We start from the raw sequence: 22,499 nt of genomic DNA on the forward strand, positions 1-22,499 counted from the left end.
GCTACCTACTCTGAAGTTGTGGGCAGAGGAAGACAAGGCAGTGAAGAAAACTAAGGATGGACCAGAGTAAAGAGAGAACTGGGAGTCACCCACTCGAGGAAGAGCTTGAAGAAGGAAGGCTACGTGAAGGGGTGGATTATGGCAGAAGTGTGAGTGGGGTGAGGGCTAGGATGAGGCAGTCACTGTGTGAGCCCAGGGACAGCTATTCCTCTGGAACAGAGAGACAAAGAGGTTCAGGAGGGAGTGGAGGTCAGAAAAGGAAGTCAGTAAGTAGCAACTTCTGTTCTTAGAAGTTTGCAGTGGAGAAAAGAGAATTAGTAACTTCTAAAAGAGAATTAGAATTAGCAGGGTTGAAGGAAGGTCCTAATTTGAAGATAGGGGAGTCTTGAGGACTGAATAGGGAAAGCCGTACAAGACACAAGAAAATTAAAAGAGGTAATTGATAGCATGTGGTGTAATAGGATATTGGAGGTGTGGGCTCAAAATCACAGATGGAAAGGGTTACATTTTTTTCCTACAAAAATGTCAAGAAATGAAGCGGGAAGATGGGAACAAACAGAGAGAAAATGTGAGATTCAGGATAAGAAAGTTGAGGTCAAGTTTGTGTCAGATGTTTTCTGTCTTCCTCGTTAAGTAAGAGGAAAGGTCATCCAGTGAACACCTGAGGGGAGGGGCTGAGATGGGGCCTGAGAAAGTGGACACATGCTGAACAGTCCCTGGGGAGAGTGGCAGTAGTGAATCTGGAGAGAATCCAAGGTGGGCCCCAAGCACCTTGCAGAGGTCAGATTACCTGGGTTTCTGGAGGACAAACTCACAAAGGCATGTGTAATCCCACCACACCCGCAAAACCTTGACTACAAATGCAAAGAACACTGATGCCTGAGTTTATTCAGTATCGGGAATGGGCAGATGGCTGGAGTGGACATTCAAGAGGCCAGAGCATGCAGGTACTGCTGAGTGGGGTGGACATGGCAGACTCTGGAGGCCTCTCAGGCTGGAAAGAAGCTGAGTCCAACCAAGCTGGATTGAATCTGCCAACCCAGACATCTAACGTGGAGAAGCCCCCATCTGTTCATCAAAAATGTTTCCATCACTTATGTTTAAATGCCACTTAAATATCCAGTAAATAAATTTGGATCTAAAGATTTAGTGAAGGCAGTTCTATAATGTGATATCTTACCTGGGAGTATAAAAGATTCTATAAACTTATCAACGATGACTTGTGGTGTTGATTTCCATTTGCTTTCAGAGGTGGGCAAAGGCATTTTACAAATATCCACAGTGTCTCCTTTGGAAACAGATGTAGTAGAAGTGATGGTGCTTTCCCCACTTCCAGAAACAGGAAGAAGCAGGCTGGAAATATTTACTCTGCCTAAAATACTACCACAAGGTAAAGAAAAAATGAGCAACAAATTCTGTCCTGGGCATCCAGTTGAATAGCTGCTATAGCTTTCCTTCTTTTTTTTTTTTTTTTTTTCTGGTGATAGCATTTTTTTTCCTTTTAACATGTGAAGAGGTTAAAATGGCCACCACCTTTTCTCTGTCTTACAAAGTGAAATTGATGTGGCTGCTAAATAACATGAAATGTGGACTGTCCTCTAGGTCCTGTCATTCATATGAATCTGTCTTATTATCAGAGAAAAAACAGGATCAACTGTCACTTTTGTCAAATCGATTTGTCATTTTGTGATGTCTCTTTTTTGTAGCCTTAAACATACGTAGTCAAATTCAGATAGGTTACTGTGTAGTTACTTTCACTGATAAAATTATAAAGAAAGCTTTCGGGATAAAAAGGTCTGATAAAATAGACACTTTCTTTGTTTTATCAATAGATAACAAATATATCTGGTTAGCTATTTTGCAAATATATAGAGTATAAGAGAGTCAAAAACCTCAAAGTACTTTTGTGTCTTAAGACTCTCTAGACCATCATGAGTTTCTTTTAATGCTGTGTCTCTACTTAACTGATAAAATTAACCAAGGCTTTATAAAAGATATTTTACTCACTCTTAGTCATTTAATACTCAAGTATTTCTAACGGAGCCAAGTTGCTTTCCAATCATTTTTATCTCCTAATAGTTTCTGCATTAATTGAGCATTTAACTTTTTTATTTTGCTTTTCATAGTTTTCATAACAATTTTTAAAAAATAAAGTCAATATATGGTGCAAGTGATTTCTCTTCTTCCCCAAATCTTATAGTTTCTGCAAGCTTTGCTGATGAACGAGGGAGGCTGAGAGATGCATTCATTCATAAGTTCGTGTATGAGATAGAGCACGCTCTGTCCTCCGCTGTCTTGAACTTTCAAAGTAACCGAATATATGGCTTCTGTAACCAAGTGCCATACATCTGCAGCTATCTTCTTCCTGAAAAAGTATGCCAAAACCTAAGCATGCTATCATTTTTCTTAGCCGTCAAGATTGACACATCGTATCAATTAGACGTGATCCATGCTTTAACACTCTAGTCCAGTTAACAAATGTCTTTATTATAGTAACATAATTTCTTTGAATTAGATATATGTTAGAATGATTTGTTAATTCATCATAAAATACATTTGAGCAACCTCACACTTACAACATCATACTTGTCAGATAAAAGTGCAGACGACACGATATTAGTTTAGTGCCTTTCAAAACTATTTTTTAAAAATCTATCATTAGAAAATCTGTTCCACAGGTGTCAGGAGCTACAGGATTGATGATTTTCGGTGGAACTTTGTACCTGAGTCCTAAAGAAAATTGCACAAAATACCTAAACTATGTTTCTGGCATCCTTTCATCATACTCTCTTCAAACTTCTCCCATACTGTGTCATTTCCTGCTACATACACTGACCCAGATTATCTATCACCCTTCCTTTTCTAAATCCTTCAATCAAAGGGCTTCTCTCCCAGAGTAGACAACATCAGCAAGGTCTGAGACAAAGACATTCAGAGACAGAAGAAATGGTTTATCGTAAGGAGGATTCAAGAAAAGCTTCCTGGTGGAAGTAATATTTGCACTGGAGTTTGAAGAATAGGTCAGATTTAGACATGAGAAATATTGCGTACAATCTTGGCAGGGAGGTGGGGTTCCTGATGTAGGGAGGGGGGCCAACTTGGTGGGGATGGGTTGGGGAAGGGCATTCCAGACAAAAGTCACAACACATGCAGAGATTTGAAGGTGGGCATACATGAGAAACATGGGGGGAAATTGACTCATTTATTTTGACTTGAGCACAGGGGTATATGAAATGGATTAGTGAGAAATAAAGATTGTCAGTTGTAGGCTGGGATTTTTAATAGTAGCTAACATACAAAGAAGACTTTTCTTAGTTGGCCAAAACGAACTTCTCCTTGCAATCAGAGATGGAAAATGTGGTGCAAATACAGGTGCCCACTTTATCATGTATCAGTTTATTTCCAATGACAGTGATTTTGGATTTGAATCTGACTATATATGCACAACTGCAAACCCCAAGTTACCGCTCCCCTGATCTTTTCTATAATGTGGTCATTTTCTTTGGCAGGAACATAGTGGTATCTGCATTCTTAAGTCATACCAAAAAGTACAAAGCAAACAATACGGACCTGGAATGCTCTCTCTGTCTCCACATGGACTGTGGCTCATAACAATAGCTAAATGTGGAATTCTGTGTATCCGAGATATTCATACTTTGGTAAACTCCTTTTTTTTTACGGTTATGGGATGTGTGTCTTGATCTCATATAAGGAACAAAAGCTCTTACAATAGGAATTGGAACTCTTAAGTTAATTGACTCACAACTTATTTAGCCCTAATGGTGTTATTGATTCCAACACTGGGTGTATTTATGTGCTAAGGTTTGAGGCTCTAAGGGAGGAAACGCCAACAAATAGACTGAGATCTTGCAAAGAAGGAACAGGGGGCTGGGATACAGTAGGTGAGCTCCAGCCCAGCTCCGTCACCACTTACTGTGTGTCTTGGAAACTCACTGAGCCTCACTGAGCTTCAGCTGCTCCTCTGCAATTTTAAGGAAGCCTTGCTTGCTCTCACCCTGTGGGATTCTGGTGAGAGCTGGTGAGAGGGTACATGCAAAACTTCTTTGGAAATAGTGAATTGCTTTGCAAACCTAAGGTTGATTACGGCTACCTCCCTGGCCTGGAGGGCCTCTAGGCTGGTTGCTGCCACCCCCCCACCTGACTCTTCATGTGATGCTAGAAGAGCATAAGGGAGAAGGGTGTGGCCCTTACTGAGTCCTCCCCTATCACTTGCAGACCTCGACATCACCGGTACCACTACCATTTCTGATTTCCATTTTTCTCAGATCTCTGAAAAAATGAAAATAGTTTCTTCTCCCAAAAAAGTGAAAGATCCTTTTCTAGGTTTTGAGACCAAGTAGTACTGGTTATCAATTTAATTTAATTCAGTCAGTTATTTTTACCCAGGGATCAACCCCACACACCTGAAGCATCACAATCACCCCGCATGACACTCTCCCATGGGGCCACAGGTAAACTGGGTCCTGGCTGTGCATATCCAGCTCTCCTTGCTCACTTGTGCAAGAAAGCATATTTGGAATACAGTTGGGCAAAAGTGATATTATTATTATATAGGAAAAATCTTAAATCCCTTAGAAATTATTTTTAGGTGAACAATGTGCAAACTCTGCTACATTGTCTCTTATTCAAGTGATTTGTAAATGTACGCTACAACTGATAGTGGCAAGACGTCAGAGTTTTTCTGGGTGATTCTATGCAAAGTACGTCATATAGGAGGTTATTCATGGCAGTACTGTTTGTAAAAGCAACCTAATGTCCATCATCAGAGGACTGGATAAATAAATAATGGTACATAAACAGTATATAAATAAAGTATGGAATATTATGCTGTAATACAGAATGAGGAAATCTTTATGAAACGATATGGAAAGAATCCCAAGATATATTGTTAAGGAGGAAAGGCAAGGTGTGTAATATACATATTATGCTACAATTTATGTTAAAAATTGTTTGTATAAAAATTTGTTTATGTACATTAAAAAAACTCTGAAAGGATATTGAAAGTACTAATAATATTGATTGCCTTTGGGAGGTGTTGGGGAATGGGGGCAGGAAGGAGATTTCACTGCCTACTCTTCTATAGTTTTTAAATTTTGAAACATTTGAATATATTGCCTATTCAAAAAATTAAAAACATTTTAAAGGCATCATGGTTGATAACTAGTGTGACAAAGAAATCTCAGTTTTTAGTCAAAAAGTTTAAACCATTGCACTGTGTACCAATTAGTGATTTGTTCGGGTTCTAATTAAACTGGTTTAATTGGCATCCTCTGCCATTCTTCACAGAACCCATCACCTTCTGTCATCACACTCAGCCTCTCTGCACGTAAAGGGAACTTGCCTAATCCTTGAAGGCATCTGAATTTGCCCGCACTGCTTGCTCAAGGCCCCTTCTCGTAGTCTTCAGCAAGTCCATTCACTCTCTGTGTCTGATTTTCCTATTATAAATTGATGATAATCCCTCTTCTTCCATATTACACAGAAGGGAGAACAAACCAGTACTGGTGAATGTATTTTGTACTAGGAATTTTCAGTGCTATGTATTATTAAGAGGCTACTCCATACCAACTAAAATGCTGTTAACAAATAGAAAAAGGTTTATCCACAAGCAAGAGTGCACGTAACCCCCTTAGAAAAACCATGTGGTAGAATGACATTTGTAATTTCTGTACTTTGTTCCTAAAACTATTAAGGAAACATTTGTTCGGTGTCGGAGTCATTCTCACCAGGGGCATGGAATTCAATCGGTGAGAATTTCAATGGATGGACAAAGCATTCTGGTGAATGGGAAGGATGACAGCACCCTTGTTAACCTGAGATGGAGGTAAGTACAGTATACAGTAAGCAACCTCACATGATACGGTGTTTTAAAATAAAGATGTTGTTATTATTTAGGTAATAGCAAGACCAACACAACAGGAGACAACTGCCATTGAAAAGATTGTTATACTAATGATCCCAAGAGGAGGGGATATGCCATGCAATGGGGGGGGGGGGGGCCACATGGGGAAGCACCAGGGAGGGTAAGGAGGCAGAGGGAGCAGGGAAAGTGCCTTCATTATGGTTTCTATGGGAAGGAGCAGGCAGGTTTAGGATTGACTAGTTTGGATAATTTCAGTGGGTTCAGGGCCATAGGGGCTGCTGCTAGTTTTCTGGCACTTGACCCAGGGATGATTAGGATAGAAATAGTGGCACCAAGTGTGAAAGCCCAATAGAGGACTTGGTTGGGGATGTGGGCTCTGAGTTAGTGGGTTTGCATTTGAAAGGTGAGCTCCAGATTAGTTGTTTACCATCTCTATGAATTGCTGGTCCTGGGAGGGGCATTTCCTCCAAGGTTATTAGCAAGACCCCAGATGTCAAAGCATCAAAATACAAAAAATAAGAAGACCCAGTTAAGACCTATGAAGTGACCAGTCCTCCCTTTCATAACATCTGTTGGAGGAGCACAAGGAATGAGGACAATTCTGAACAGTAGATCATTTTTAAAGCTCCTATTTTTCCCTAAAAAACCTGACATAGGTATGTATGTATCTGTAAACACATACACGTTTACTTTCCTAATTAGACTTTGCCTAGACAATATTAAATTATTTAGACTTTGCTTAGACTAAAATTAAAATCCTAAATAAACAAATATTAGCCAAGCATACAGATAATGGCAAGGGCATAGAGAACATGAAGGTGACACCCTGGACTTGAAATGTTACCTTGTTTGATCTGCCGATGCACGTCACTAGTCAATGTGCAATTCATTTCCACAAAAATACTATTTCACGGTGCCTCCTGTGAGCAAAACAATAATAAAACATGGCGTATCTCAGTGACACTGTGAAATGTTACATATTATGGAGATTCTATATCATAGCAATTTTGGTCGCCACTTACTTCAAAGACCCATTTGATGACTGACTGTATCATCATGCCCATTTTATATGTGGAATCCTGAATAAAACACTAACCTGTATCTCAGTATATAAATCCTAATGCATTCTTTGTAGTAAGGGATCACATAGCATCTCAGGCAACAGCAAACATGTGCTGGAGCCCTATTCACGGCAGTGAGGTCATTTCCATCCATTGGCAGTTAATCTCATGGACCTCTGACTCAAAAAAAGTTGAGTTTGAAAACTTGGTCTAGCACTTGTGACCTTAGGGCACCTGACAACCCCTCTAAATCATCTGTAACCATGTTATTCAAGGTGGGATCTGCAGCACCTGTGAGCTTGTTAGAAATGCATATTCTTGGGCCTCATCCAGACTTTTCGAATCAGAATCTCTATGGGTGGGGCCCAGGAATCTGTTTTAACAAACCCTCCAGGCCATGCTGATGTGCCTGAAGTTTGAAATGCCCTGGTGTATTGAGTGGAAGTAATAATACTTTCCTGAGTGTGGGGTGGGGGCTATGAGGACTGAATGTGGTGATGTGATTATATATGTGAAGCAGCACAGCACCTACTATCTCCGAGGGTGCAACCAGAGCAGTGGCTCTTCTGCGCAATGACCGGGGCGGATGGGTACAGAGGGCATGTAGAGTAAGGGTATGGGGACAGTGTGAAGAGAGATGACCCCAGAGAGGTCAAGAAGTTTGCCATGTCCTGGAGCCCATGAAAGTACTGTCCTCTAAGAAGCAGAGTCCTAATAACTCCAGGACACTGTGAGAACTATCCACGTATTTCTTTGCGTAGAAATGGTTAGGTATCTGGAAATAATACTGCTAAAAGTGTCTTTTTCAAATTGTGATTTCGTAGCCTATGTGTTTTCTGTTTTATTAATATAGGCAGTTTGGAGGAAACTTAGCCAATGAAATTCTTGAATATAGCCAGCAACTTTCAACTTACCTGAAGAACACCATGGATGAGGAAAATGATTATTTAAGTATAGCAAAAAAAGATTCCTTGGATTTGGGATCAGAACCTGAACATGCAGTTGAGTTTCACTATAGTTTTCTTTCTCCTTCCTCCCTCCCTCCCTCCTTTCTTTCCTTTTTTTTTTTTTTTTAAATTTTATTTATTTATTTATTTATTTTGGCCACGTTTGGTCTTCGTTGCTGCATGCGGACGGACTTTCTCTAGTTGTGGCGAGCGGAGGCTACTATTCCTTGTGGTGCATGGGCTTCTCATTGCGGTGACTTCTCTTGTAGCAGAGCATGGGCTCTAGGTGTGCAGGCTTCAGGAGTTGTGGCATGCGGGCTCAGTAGTGTGGCTCGCGGGCTCTAGAACACAGGCTCAGTAGTTGTGGCGCAGCGGCTTAGTAGCTCCGTGGCATGTGGGATCTTCCCAGACCAGAGCTCGAACCCCTGTCCCCTGCATTGGCAGGCGGATTCTTAACCACTGCACCACCAGGGAAGTCCCTCTTTCCTTCTTTTTTTCCTTCCTTCTTTCCTTCCTTCCTTCCTTCCTTCCTAAATCAGATATCAGTTTTCAGCTTGTGGTTTTCTTTTAGCAGATATTTTAGTAATATTCCTCTTTATCCAGATAGCTCATGATTTTCAAAAAGAGCATGCACTACATTTAAGAGAAAATATTCAGCCTTTCTCAAAGCAATCACAAATATCACATTTCAGATCTCATTTAAACCATAGTACAAGATCTGTCTGGGCTTGCTTGAAAAAAAAAATCTACTACAATTCTGGCGCTTGTTCAAACTAGTCTCTCTATACTTTTACATCACATACATTATTTAGGATGTGTCTAGCCAGAGAACGTTTATTCACTCAATCATTTAACAAATATTTATCGAGTGCCTACAAAGTGCTGGACTCTGGGGGATACAGGCATGAAAAGATAGGAAAAGTTTCTGCTTTCATAGAGCTTACATGCTAATTGGGGGTTGGGTGTGAGCAGAGAGAGATAGATAAATAATCAAATAAATAAGAAAAAATTAAGTAGTAACAAGATCTATTTACCAAATAAAAATGGGTTGGTGTGATAATGTTTGGCTGGAATAGCCCCTCCATGGAGAAAGGCTGTGATCTGACTTAAAAGAAATGTGCCAATATGTGGGGCAGGAACAAGCACTCAGGGCAGAGGGAGAAAGAGCTTGGCACGTTTGAAGACCTAAAAAAGGCCTGTGCAGCTGAAGTGAGCAAGGGACAGAGTGGTAGGGGATAAGGTCCTGGAGGTGGGAAAGAAACAGGTAAAGAAGGGCTTTGTAAACCAGGTAGCATTTGGACATAATTTTACATGTAATGAGAACCTATTAAAGTGTTCTGAGCAGAGGATTTACAAGATCTTATTTACATTTTTGAAATGATTACTTCCGCTGTGTGGAGAATGATTCCTGTAGGGCACAAGAGTAGAAGCAGAGAAGGAGTTAGAAGGCTTAGGTGCCAGTGACAGAGGTGCAAGAGTGTTGTGGAGAGGTGGTAGTTTCCAGGCAGTTTGCAGAGGTAGAGTTGACAAAACTTCTGATGAATTGGACATAGAGGGAAAGGGAAAGAAAGGACTCAAGGATGACTCCTAGATTTTTTACTTGAAGAACTATGTAGAAGAAGGTACCATTCACAGAGAAGGGGAAGACTGTGGGGAGGGGAGCCACTGTGGGGAGAAAGAAGGGAATCTAAAATCAGTTCCCTGGACTGAGCATGAGAATACTGTTAGACATCCAAGCGAGATACCAAGTACGCCATTGTGTAGATGTTCTGGGGAGAGTCCAGGACTCGGGATGTTGATTTGAGAGTCAAGGGCATATGAATGGAATTTAAAGCCATAAAGCTGAGTAAGATCATCATGGAAGAGTGGATGGTGAGAAACAGAAGGGGACCAAGATAGAGCAACTTCTAGAACTCCAGGAGAAGAGTTCAGGGAGGCGAAGGAGATTGAGAAGGGGCGGCCAGTGAGGTTGCAGGAGAACCAGCAGAGTGTGACATTCCAAACTCTTTCAAGATTTTTTGCTGCAAAGGGGAGCACAGAAATAGGGCGGCAGCTAAAGCGGAATGTGGTGGTCAGTGGAGAGTAGCTTTCCTGGGACAGGAGATTCCAGAGCATGTTTAGATACTGTAGGGAAAGATTCAGTAGAAGGCAGAAATGGATGATGCAGAAGGGTGATGGAAATTTTTTTTAAGTGCAAAGCCTTCAAGAAGGAGGAAAAGATTAAGATCCTAAGCACAAATGGTGGGGCAGGCCTCGATAGGCAGCAGCATTTGGTCTACAGTACCAGGAAGAAGGCCAAGAGTGATCTGGTGAACGTGTGACCTGTCTGATCATTGCTGCTTTCTCAGTGAAAAGTGTGGCTGATATGAGCACAGAATGGAAGGAATAAAATTAACTAAACATTACATCTTGAGCAGGCAAAATGCTTGGTAGTATATTTTAAAATGCAACAAGTGAAGAGGGATTCAAAGCAATTAAATGAAGTAGGGTGGGAGGAGAACTTGATGAATTTTTAATTTAAGATATGTCTGTCTTCTTCTAAGATAAATGAGAATGTGAGGTTAAGCGTTGACTCATTACAAGAGGAATTAGTCAAAGTTGATAATACGGCGGAAATTCCCTGGATACAACAAAAAAGCCAAGAGGTATTTATAAAACATGAGAGAAGTTTGAAATAATGCTTTGTAGGGGTGCCAAATAGATTAGTTTCCTGTGAAACCCCTTGGAAAGTTAGAAAGTGGAAAGAGATACTACTTGGCAGACCATTACATCGTATAAGTGTACCTTCCCTGAAAGCAGGCAAACACACTAAACACGGCCCAGTCTTTTAGATTAAGTTATATGAGCTTTAAGTGCTGTACTTAGGCTAATACGAAACCCGAGAAAAGTGTCCAGGTAGGCCAAAGCAAAGAATGAACTAAGATACCTCATGCTGAAGTACATTTGGAGGGATGCGGCAAGGTAGGCTTAAATAAAAGGGGTGGGCCCGGAACAGAAGAGACATTGTGGCTTCTGATGTGCAGAAAGGTGACATAGGTGGCAGCTTGTGTCTGGATTTAGCCTGCTTATCTAGTCACACTCAAGTTCCCAATAAAATAGCAGACTAGTTTTCTGTTATCAACTGTTCTTTAATTTTTCACTAGACTATTTTCTTTCTGTTGGCCTCATCATTGACCTCAGTTCCAAGTTGCTTCAGTGGCCACTTACATAGCAGCAACTTAGACTTAAGCAAAGTATTGCAGTGGTATTATTTCATGTACACTTTATATTATCAGTCTTTAATTTTTTTCCTTATTTCTGTTTCTAGGGAAGTGCTATCTATGTATCTAAGTATGTATATATGTATCTATCATCTCCCTGTCGTCCCTGTTGCTTGTTTAAATGATGTACTTTCTCCATTCCAGGCCATCAAAAACGAGGTTAAACTGTTTTCCAACAAAAGGAAAGAGATAAAAAGAGGAATCAAAGCACTTGCTAAAACTGTAAGTGTTGCGATTCCATGTACTAATACGTTTGGCCCTTGGTCTAAAATTACGTTTTGAACTTTATTTTGTTCAACCCAGCATGAGACACTACACCCCATTTTTTTCTCTGCCTGTAAGCTTAGTTTTCTGGGGCACTTTAATAGGGTATAATTTTTATCATACCATACAACATATAAACAGTGGTTTTCTTCCCTGTCTTCCCCAAATACTGTCTTTAATACTTATTTTTGTCAAAGTTATACATTTACATTTTTACAAATTAAATAATACAGAGTTATGTAATTAAAAATAATGTTTTTGGGGCTTCCCTGGTGGCACAGTGGTTAAGAACCCGCCTGCCAGTGCAGGGGACACGGGTTCGAGCCCTGGTCCGGGAAGATCCCACATGCCGTGGAGCAACTAAGCCCGTGCGCCACAACTACTGAGCCTGTGCTCTAGAGCCCGCGAGCCACAACTACTGAAGCCCACGCCTAGAGCCCGTGCTCTGCAACAAGAGAAGCCACCGCAATGAGAAGCCTGTGCACCGCAATGAAGAGCAGCCCCTGCTCGCTGCAACTAGAGAAAGCCCGCACACAGCAACAAAGACCCAATGTAACCAAAAATAAATAATAAATTTTAAAAAAATGTTTTTCTAGCAGCACCTGATCTACTTTTCTTCACTATGATTCCTGCAATCCTGAGGTAAATGTTTTCAGTTCTTTCAGCCTTTTTGTTTGGATATTTACCTCCATCTTTGTAATGGTCTTCTTAATACTGCTATTTCTTGATATTTCTATTTTGACACTCGCTGTGGGCTTTCTGGTATGGAAGATGAGTACTCAGATTCTTTTACACCCTCCACCACTACTGTATGCACATAAATCAATACTCAGTAGGTACACTATTATAGTTATATGAATATTCTTCAAAGCTGAGCCACATGGTATATTATGATTACTTTTCCATTTTTACAACTTTATTTTTCCTGGAATTAATAATTGCCTTTGTTTTAGATTAAGCCTTTCTATTTAAACTCTCTCAAAATGCTAGATACCTGAGGTAATCAATCTGTCAGTGCATTTTTGTGTGTGTGTGTGTGAGACCTCCCTTCTAGAGCTTTCTATCTTCCAGCGCTAGTCTACACACCTTGCTCTCTAGACCAGGCACACAGCTGCTGTTCTAGGGACTTCTCTTGTCCATCTTCCTGGGAAATTGTCTCACCTGCCTCCTGAGTTAGAGCCCCTGTTTCCAGAGTCCTGTGTGTTTTTCTTTGTCTTCTTGGTGTGCATCTTCCAGTAGCTTTCTAAGCAGGACTGCTGTGCAGGCCCATACTTGGGAACATCATTTATCATGCAGCTGCGCTAGTGTCATTCAAATGTAATACATTGTGAGTGGTGCCTGCCCCCTAGAGGTGTACAATGCTTTGGCTCTGTTCTTGAGAAAGGGTACATAGGAGGTACATTTTTTGAGACCTGGTTTTTCTCAAATACAATGATTTACCCTCAGAATTTTGAAGACTTGCTCCATTGTCTTTTAGCTTTCAGTGTTTGCTTTAGAGAATTCAATATCTTTTTGATTCCCAGTTCTCTAGGTAACCAGATTTTTATCTCTGGAAACTTACAGGATCCTTTCTTTTTCTCTGGTGTTTGGAAATTTTACAATATGCACCTTCATACCTTTGATGGATATTCTTGATTTGCTGATGCAGACATACTCTTCACCCTTTTTCACCCTGCTCCTAGCCCCAAGAGGCTGGCCTCTGTGGATGGCATCAGTGAGCTCTCTTGCCTCTGTCTTCTGTTTGGGTTTAGACAGTGAGTGGCATCAGCAGACGATCAAGGGGCAGGAGAAGACAAGGTCAGGGTCTTTATTTCTCCAGTTTCCTCTCTGTGGTATTATGAGTTGGCAGTGACTGCTAGCCCTCTCCTACAGCTACTGATCTCCCCAGGTTCTAGTAACCACTTCCCATCCTTGCCTTTCAGACCTGGGAGTGGTGATAGCTTCCCGTGGTTGCTCGCCTGAGATGCTTTATCATGCCTTGCTGATTTCCCTTACCATGCCAAATCTGTTTTAAAGGTCCCTCTCCCCATTTATGCCATTTGAGTGTGTCATTCTGTTTCATACCAGGACCCTAGTTTGTTTGGGCTTTCTTGTCTCTTCCATGTGCTAGGCACTGGAGCACTTTTAACAAGAAGCCTCTTTCAGGTCTGGGAAAGGTTCTTTAATTATTTCTTTGGTAATTTCCTCCCCTTAATTTTTGTTTTCCTGATTACTAATGAGGTTGAACATCTTTTCATAACTCTGAAGACTGAATTTCCTCTTCTATAAATTCCCTGTTCATGTCCTTTGCCAATTTTTCTATCGGGTTGCTGGTCTTTTTCTTGTTGATTGTAGAAGTTCTTTATTTTTATTTTTAACTTATATTTCTTTATAATAATTAGCGTTAGCTAAGCTGTGATAACAAACAAACTCCAAAAATATAATGGCATAGGGATGAGAAGTTTATTTCTTCCCTATATAATCATTCTGGGTAGGTGTTCAGGTCAGCAGCTGCTCTGTTCCATGCAGTCATTCAGAGACCCAAGCTGACAGAGACTCTGCTGTCTCTAGCACATGGCTTCTAAGGTTCCCTTGCTTGATCTCATCCCACTCAGCTGGAAGAGGAAAAGAGCATGGAGGCGTGCATTAGGCAAATCTGGAGATAGCCCTTATTATTAGGTTGAACCACATGAGATTGCTGTTTTATATGGTTCAGCCAAATATACTACAAATATTTTCTGTTTTGTCTCAACTTTTATACTGTGCCTTTTTTTATATATATAAATTCATTTATTTTATTTATTTTGGCTGCGTTGGGTCTTTGTTGCTGTGCGTGGGCTTTCTCTAGTTGCGGCGAGCCAGGGCTACGCTTCATTGTGGTGCGCAGGCTTCTCATTGCGGTGGTTTCTCTTGTTGTGGAACACAGGCTCTAGGCGCACAGACTTCAGTAGTTGTGGCATGCGGGCTCAGTAGTTGTGGCTCGCTGACTGTAGAGCGCAGGCTCAGTAGTTGTGGCGCATGGGCTTAGTTGCTCCGCGACATGTGGGATCCTCCCGGACCAGGGCTCGAATCCGTGTCCCCTGCACTGGCAGGCAGATTCTTAACCACTGCACCACCAGGGAAGTCCCTATACTGTACCTTTTTAAATGCAAAAATTTTAAATTATGATCCAAGTGTATTGATCATTTATAACTTTTGCTTTATGTGCATGATTTTTAAAGGCTTCCAAATCTCACGTATTTTCTCCTGATACTCCTTTATTTCACCTGTAATTTATTTTTGTGAATGGATATGAGGTATAGATCTAACTTTATTTTTTCAAATAAATAGCACATTTCACCAATGCTTTTTATTGAATATACCATCCTTTCCCCGCTGATTTGCAGTGCCTCCTTCATCAATCCCTGGATTCCCATGAATATGGAATAATTTCTAGACACTCTATGTTCTAATATTGAGCATTGATCTTTTCCTTAGCCAATTCCAAACTATTTTAATTGCTATAGCTTTATAAAATGTTTTTATATCTTGAAAGTAATTCTCCCTTCGCTCTTCACTTTCAGAAAATGTTGGCCTCTTTGTGCGCACTTACTTTTTCATCTGAATTTTAAAATTAGCTTGTTGAGCTCTGTCAAAATCTCTGATTTGATTTTAATTGAGAATAACTGCTTACAGTGTGATTTGATGAAGAATTTATTTGCCATCTCTGAAATTTAATACATATATATTGTATATATTTATAAAATATATAAATCTTATATATTATATATTACATATAAATAAATATATATCTTTATTCAAATTTTTAACAAGTTCTTTAGTGAAGTTTTATAGTCTAAAAGTGACTTTGTATACATCTCTTATGAGGTCTTTTGTGAGTGGAATATTTTCTGTAACATTTTCTAATTGGATACTACTGGATATGAATATTACTAATTTTATATATGACCACCTTGCTGAATTCTCTTTTTAGTTCTATTGCTTTGTCAATTGATTCTCTTGGACTGTCTAAGTAGACTATCATATCTTCAGAATATCATGTGTCTATTATCAATCTCTATATTACTTTATTTCTTTTTCTTATCTTATGGTAAGGGCTTCTAATGTAATAGTGGTCATTGACAGTGGACATGCTTGTCTGCTAACAATGGAAATGCTTCTAACTTTTAAGTGTGATGCCTGCTGTAGTTCCTGCTAGATAGCCTTTAACAAGTTAAAGAAATGCCATTCTATACCTTGTTTTCTAAGAGTCTTTTTTTGTTTGTTTTTTTGTTTTCTGTTTTTGTTTTTCCTAATAACAATGTTGGTTTATTCTGAGGGTCAAGTGAAATGATATATTTTAAAAATCTAAGAGTTTTTATTGTTAATTTTATTGTGAAATTTATCAAATGCCTTGTATTCTTTGTATTCCTCAGATAGACATTGGTCATTTGAAGCAGTACACCACATTCAATTTGCTAATATTTTATTTAAGAATTTTTTATTTCTAGTTGTAAGTAATATTGGTCTAATTTTCTTGTACTTTCTTTGTTTAATTATGGTATCAGCATTATCAAGTGATTTGAGTAGCTTTCTACTTTTTTTCCCATTCTCTGGAATTGTTTGTATAGAATGGGAATTCTCCTTTTCTTTAAGGTTTGATAAACAACGCCCTCCTGCCCTCCCACACACATATAAAACTATCTGGGCCTGATGTCTGTTGCAGAGTTGATTTCTTCTGATTGTGTCAAGTTCTTCTGTGGTCTTTAGTCTTATCAAGTTTTCTATTTCTTTTCAGGTATAGATTTGATAAATTATATTTTCTTAGAAAGTTTTCCATCTAAATGTTTAATATAAAATTATATAATATTCTATTTTTTAAGTCTAGTTATAGTTCTATTTTATTCCTAATGTTGTATGTTTATGCCTTTTGTCTTTTTTCTTGATCACACTTTCCAACAGAATTTCTATTTTATTAACATTTTTGAAGAAGCAGGTATAGTTTTATTGATTTGACTCTGTTATTATAAGAGAAAATTATACAGAATTTTATACCTATACATTTTATAAATTTAGGATTTGATCAATTTAGAATTTTATTCATTCTTCCTTGCTTCATTCAGGTTTATTTTTCCTCATTTGTTACTTTTTTTAGTTGAAAATGTGGTTTCTTTTCTTTTTTTTTTTTCTAGTATGCATGTGGCCATAAGTATTCCTCTGAGTACCACTTTGACTACATTGCACTGATTTTGATATGCAATTTCTCATTATTGCCTAGTTGTAAATATTTCTAATTCCATTTTGAACATATCAACCAAAGGGTTTTCTACAAGAGTGTATGTATTTTTCTATTTTTAATTTCCAGATTGTTTTGTCTATTATTTATAGATTGTTTTGTATATCTTTCTGTTGCTAACTTTGAACTTTATTTCACTATGCTCAGTAAATAAAGCTTGTTGAGATTATCTCTGTGGTCTTGTATCTGGTCTTTTGTGAGTGTTCCATGTGTTTGTAAAGAGTATTTATTCTCTGGGTTTTTGGAGGGGGAGGGTGGGTAAAATGTTCTTTAAATTCCTATTAGATCAATCTAATTTTGTTAGTTAAGTTAGTAAAGTTTATGTTTCTGCTATTTAAACTGTTTTCTAGGATATGATTAGCAGTTTGGCAACTTATCATTGTATTTTTATCATATGTATGTTAGATACAAAAATGTACATGACAGATCACCTCGGTAGATTGTTTCTTTTATCCTTATGAATATTTAGCTTTGTCTCTTTAAATGTTCTTAACTCTACATTTTGATTTAAAAAACTTTTTTATTATTATTATTTTTTATTTATTAATTTTTTTGGCTGTGTTGGGTCTTTGTTGCTGCGTGTGGGCTTTCTCTAGTTGCAGCGAGTGGGGGCTACTGTTCGTTGCAGTGCACGGGCTTCTCATTGCAGTGGCTTCTCTTGTTGCAGAGCACAGACTCTAGGTGCGTGGGCTTCAGTAGTTGTGGTGTGTGGGCTCAGTAGTTGTGGCTCGTGGGCTCTAGAGCGCAGGCTCCATAGTTGTGGCTCACGGGCTTAGTTGCTCCTCGGCATGTGGGATCTTGCTGGACCAGGGCTCGAACCCGTGTCCCCTGCGTTGGCAGGTGGATTCTTAACCACTGCGCCGCCAAGAAAGCCCCTTGATTTTTTTATATTAATATTTTTTGCTGTATTTCCTTTTGCTAGCACTTATTTACGTATCTTTTTCCATTGCTTTATTTCCAAGTTTCTTCTGTGCTCTAATCAGTATATAGCTGGATTGTTTTCTTTAAATTCTATCTAAGAGTTTTAATAGGTGAGTTTAGCCACATTTATTATAATTATTGATATGTTTACACATTATTCCTGCCATTTGATTTTGGGCTTTCTGTTTAACCTATTTCCAAGTTTTTTCTTTTTCCCTCTTTCCTATGTGCTTGGATTGCTCGTGCATTTTTTGTTATTCTTTTTTCTTTTTCTTTTTCAACTATTTTGGGAGTCATAAATATATTCTTCTTATAAAATTCTAACTCACATGCTTGACCTCCTATTTTTTTTTTTAACATCACCTGGTGCCTTCCTACTCAATGGTATAGAACACAGAAGCATTGACACCACCTGGGATCTTGACCCCATCCCAGATGTCCTGAATCAGAATCTGCTATTTTCACAAGATCCCTAGGTGATTCATAGGCACATTAAAGTTGGAGAAGCTCTGGTTTAGCGTGTATCATACCATATCTGCCCTCCAGATAAGAGCCCCAGTATGCTTATGTTGTTCTCAGTTTTTACGTTTTCATCTCCTTCTGCTTCCCCACTTTCTCTCACTGATATCATTTAGAATTATAGTTCAAATTGGTACCTTTAAAAACTCTTAAAAATGTGTAAATCTTATTTAGACTTAATAAGTCTTTCTGCCTACCTACCCTCTGACTTCAGTACGTCCTTAATAATCCTTTCAGAGGTGTAGGTATTAGTGAACTTTCTGAGCCCCTGAATTTTTACAAATGACTCTACTCTATTTTGACCTCACACTTGAATGATGGTTTGATGACTATAGAATTAGAGATTCAAGGTTTTTCTTTCACTTAAAACTTTGATCCAAAGCTATTGATCCATTGTATTCTTGCATTCAGTGTTGCTGATGTGAGTTCTTCTATTAGTCTAATTCTTCTATTTTTGTGATACTCTTTTCCTCTTCAGAAATGTTTAGGATTTGGTTCTTTAGTTTCCCGACATTTCTTTCTCTAGACCTGGGCTGGCTCAACGCTTGTTATACCCTTTGAATCTTGAGTATTCAGGCTTTATTGTGTCTTTAAAAAATCCTCCCTTATTGTTTCTTTAAACATCATGGCTCCTGTTCTCTTTATTCTCTCCTTCTTAAAGTCATATTAGTAACAGGTACTTCTAGATATGTCATACATGTTTATTAATTTTTCTTTCACATTTTCATCTTTTTATCCTTTGTTACACTCAGGGAGAATTCTTAACTGACTTTTACAGATCATTAATTATCTTCAACTGTGTCCATTTTGCTGTTCAGCCCATCTGTCGAATTTTTTGTTTGTTTCAAAGATTAAACTTTTAAGTTCCATAATCTCTTGATTATTTTATGATCTAATATTTTGCATCCCTAGTTACTGTAAAATTCTACTCTTCTTGCTTAATTAACTCTTTTTCTTTGCATAACAAGTTTTCTGTTTAGTGAATTTATTGTCTGTCTTCAGTGGTCTTCTTGTTCCCCAAATATTTTGTGATCCATTTTTATTTTCATTATTGCATGCTCATCTTTTTTTGTTTTTAACATCTTTATTGGAGTATAATTGCTTTACAATGGTGTGTTAGTTTCTGCTGTATAACAAAGTGAATCAGCTGTACGTATACATATATCCCCATATCCCCTCTCTCTTGCGTCTCCCTCCCACCCTCCCTATCCCACTCCGCTAGGTGGTCACAAAGCACGGAGCTGATCTCCCTGTGCTATTCAGCTGCTTCCCACTAGCTATCTATTTTACATTTGGTAGTATATATAAGTCCATGCCACCCTCTCACTCTTTATAATTGAAATTCCCTATTATAATTTCACTACACCAGTTCAGCAAGCTTGGGAAGAAGATGTGTAGGAGATCTGACTTCAGCAGGTATTACAGTCTACCTTTTGCTGAGCTCTGTCCTGGGGACCCATGGGGCCATGATGCATCATTCAGATCCAACTGATTTTCATCCTTCAGACTTTACAGTTTCCATGCTATTGAAGGATGCTTTTCTTCCCCCTCTTAATTGCAGTGTTGGATTTATTGATTTATTATACACTTTTTTTCCCTCTTAATTTTATAGATTGGGGCAAGAAAGGAAGATTGTAAAGCCCATTCTCAGTCCATTTTGAAACTGAAGTCCTCATTTTTTTCTCTCGTATTGTCTATGTTGTTTCTGTTTATTTGTAAGGGCTCTTTATATTTTGAAGATATTAATATTTTGTCATATGTGTTGTAATCTGTGCCCTTTGTCACTGAATTTTTTGAAGCTATAAACTTTTAAAGATATTTTTATTATAGAAATGTTCAAATATATATAAAAGTGGAGGGAATAATAATATAATAAATCTAATCACCAATATTTTTTCCTCTATACACCATCCACTATCCTCTCCCCTGATTGTTTTGAGAAAGACCCCAGATGTCATATCATTTCACCTTTAATTATTTAAGTATATGTGTCTAAAAGATAAGAACTCTGAAAATACTTAATAATAATACTACTAGCACACCTAAATATCAGTAATTCCTTAATATCATTTCATATTTTTGTTGTTTTTAGATGAATGAGCTTTTATGGATTAAACCTTAAAAACTAAATAAGCCTATAACCTAATTCTTTATTTGATAGTTACATTTAGATAAACAGAATATCTATTTTTTTTTTATTGGCTGCTGTCTGAAGAGACTCAGAAAACCATCCCTTTAAAGTTTAATTCTTTGCTTGTCTCCATCCTTTACTATTGGAAAATTCAGATTCTGGACATGATGGAAGAAAATGAAGCAGTAGATAATATTGCAAAATTAGAGCAACAAGAATTTGGCCTGGATCTTGAAGAACTAGAAAGACTCCACGATGAAAGTGAGGAAGAAGTGGCAAAGGTATGGAAAAATCTGATTTAAGCACCATAAAGATTTAATAAAGAAAGTAAAAAGAAAATAGGAAGGAGAACTTTTCTAGGATAATGCAAATAAAACAAACCTTTTCCAGCGTGATGTGAATACAGCAAATTTAGTGCATACAAATGGAATGAGTCAGAGAATTATTGAATTTGGGAGTCAGGGGAAAGAAGAACATCTAGACCAGCCAGACATCTGATGTTTGTCTCTCCCCCATGACATTAATGTCAACCATCTTCCACCATATATTTGAACGTTTTTAGAGATCTCCTCAGCCACCTCATACCAACTTCAAACATTTTTGGTTTAGTAAGCCCTTTCTTAATTAGAGTTGAAATCTTTCTCCCTGTACTCACTGATTCTTCTACTCTTTGAGCACCATCTACTCTATAGCCACAGTGAAAGTGGTTAGAGAAGACTAGCAATTACCATGTTGCCTATGTATCTTGTCTAGGCTAACTATCCCAGCTCCTATGATATCATATACTGTAGTTTTAATAGTTTTATTATTATTGTAGTTTTCCTCTAATTTTGTTTTATTTCTGTATGGCACCCACAAAAGAATTTTAATGATTATCTTTCCAGTTTAGAGAAAAGCATAAACTGAAACCTCCATTTTTCTAGGTACTTTACTTCTATTAATTCACCCTTTGCACTGTTTTGTGGCAGTCACAACACATTGCTTACTCATATGGATTTTATTTTGGGTAAAAGCCTTAAGAGTGTTTTACACAGGATGTTCTTAAGCAACCTCTTTCTCAACCTGCACAGTACATTTGATTCTTTGAGTGTGCAAGTATAAAAACATTATCCCCACTGAACAAGAGAATTAAATATAGCTGGATATAAGGACATTTAAGTGGATTATAGTTGGTTAAACAACTACACCAAAAAGAGACTTGTTATTTGACTGATGATTCTAGGAGAGAAATCTCCAATCATGTGCCCCAGGACTCTGTCCTGTTAAACATGTTTATTAATGACTGGAGTGAAGATGTGAAAATGAGGCAGATCTGTCCAAATGGTAAATGACATGAGGCTGAGAATGAGAGGAAATATATTAGATAACAGAATTAATACCAAAAGTACCTCAAGGGACTAACTCAAGGAGATAAAATTCACCTAGATGTTCATTCACCCATCCATTCATTCATTCTGCAATATTTATTGAACACCTATTACATGCCAGGCACTACTGTAGGTGCTGGGGATACAATGAATAATACAGATAGGTCCCACCCACATGGGGCTACTCTAGTAGAGAACAGAGACCATAAACAAATCTCTATATATTATATGATGGAAACAAACCAGATTCGATAATAGATGCAGGGGGATCTACTTCTGTGGTCAGAGAAGACAACTTTAAAGAGGGGACCTTTCAGTTGCAAATTAAGAGAAGAGAGGCAGCTGGCTATACAAAGATCTGAGGAAAGAGAATGTCAGGCAAAGGGAGCAGCAAGAACAAGGGCCCTGAGGCAGAAATTGCTCAGCGTATTCCAGGGCCAGAAAGGCCAGAAAGGCTGTAGCACAGTGGACAGGAGAGGGCCTCACGGAATGAGGTGGGAGAGGTAGGCAGAGGCCAGCTCTGGAGACCTTGTATGTTATGGTGAAGAATTTGGCTTTTGTTTTTAAACATACAACAGGAACCTATTAGAAATTATCCCTTTTTCTTATTATAACAGATAGGCACCAATCTAGGGGCTTTTTGAATGTTATTTGATCATCACAGCAATCCAAAAACGTAGGTTATTGTTTTCCCCACTTAAGGAAAGTAAGGCTTACGTGCTCGAGTCATTTGGCTAGGAGCCCCCAACTTGAGTCTGAGCCGGTAAGCAGTGCTGGTCTGCCCACCGGGCTTCTGGCTCATCCTCCTCAGCCCGGGCCTTACAGGCCTGGAATGCCACCTCCTATTCTGGCACCAGCTTCTCCCAGCCCATTCATCTTGATCACTCTAAA

General features: G+C 38.5%; 1 protein-coding gene across 5 annotated transcripts in view; it reads left to right on the top strand.

Annotated features, from left to right (window-relative positions):
* Positions 1 to 22,499, top strand: part of CFAP43 (cilia and flagella associated protein 43) — a 104,064-nt gene that overhangs the window by 47,231 nt on the left and 34,334 nt on the right. For 3 of the 5 annotated variants that reach the window (XM_036829763.1, XM_036829765.1, XM_036829767.1), the window contains exons 13-20: positions 1,250 to 1,390; positions 2,201 to 2,373; positions 3,510 to 3,659; positions 5,715 to 5,845; positions 7,799 to 7,946; positions 10,436 to 10,537; positions 11,297 to 11,374; positions 20,397 to 20,522. In XM_036829763.1, coding sequence (XP_036685658.1) covers positions 1,250 to 1,390; positions 2,201 to 2,373; positions 3,510 to 3,659; positions 5,715 to 5,845; positions 7,799 to 7,946; positions 10,436 to 10,537; positions 11,297 to 11,374; positions 20,397 to 20,522 — 1,049 coding nt within the window. The remainder of the gene's footprint in view (positions 1 to 1,249; positions 1,391 to 2,200; positions 2,374 to 3,509; positions 3,660 to 5,714; positions 5,846 to 7,798; positions 7,947 to 10,435; positions 10,538 to 11,296; positions 11,375 to 20,396; positions 20,523 to 22,499) is intronic. The other 2 variants (XM_036829764.1, XM_036829766.1) reach the window with 2 other exon arrangements.

The sequence above is a fragment of the Balaenoptera musculus genome, chromosome 16 (genome assembly GCF_009873245.2).
Source record: "Balaenoptera musculus isolate JJ_BM4_2016_0621 chromosome 16, mBalMus1.pri.v3, whole genome shotgun sequence".
In the NCBI taxonomy this organism is placed as follows: domain Eukaryota; kingdom Metazoa; phylum Chordata; class Mammalia; order Artiodactyla; family Balaenopteridae; genus Balaenoptera; species Balaenoptera musculus.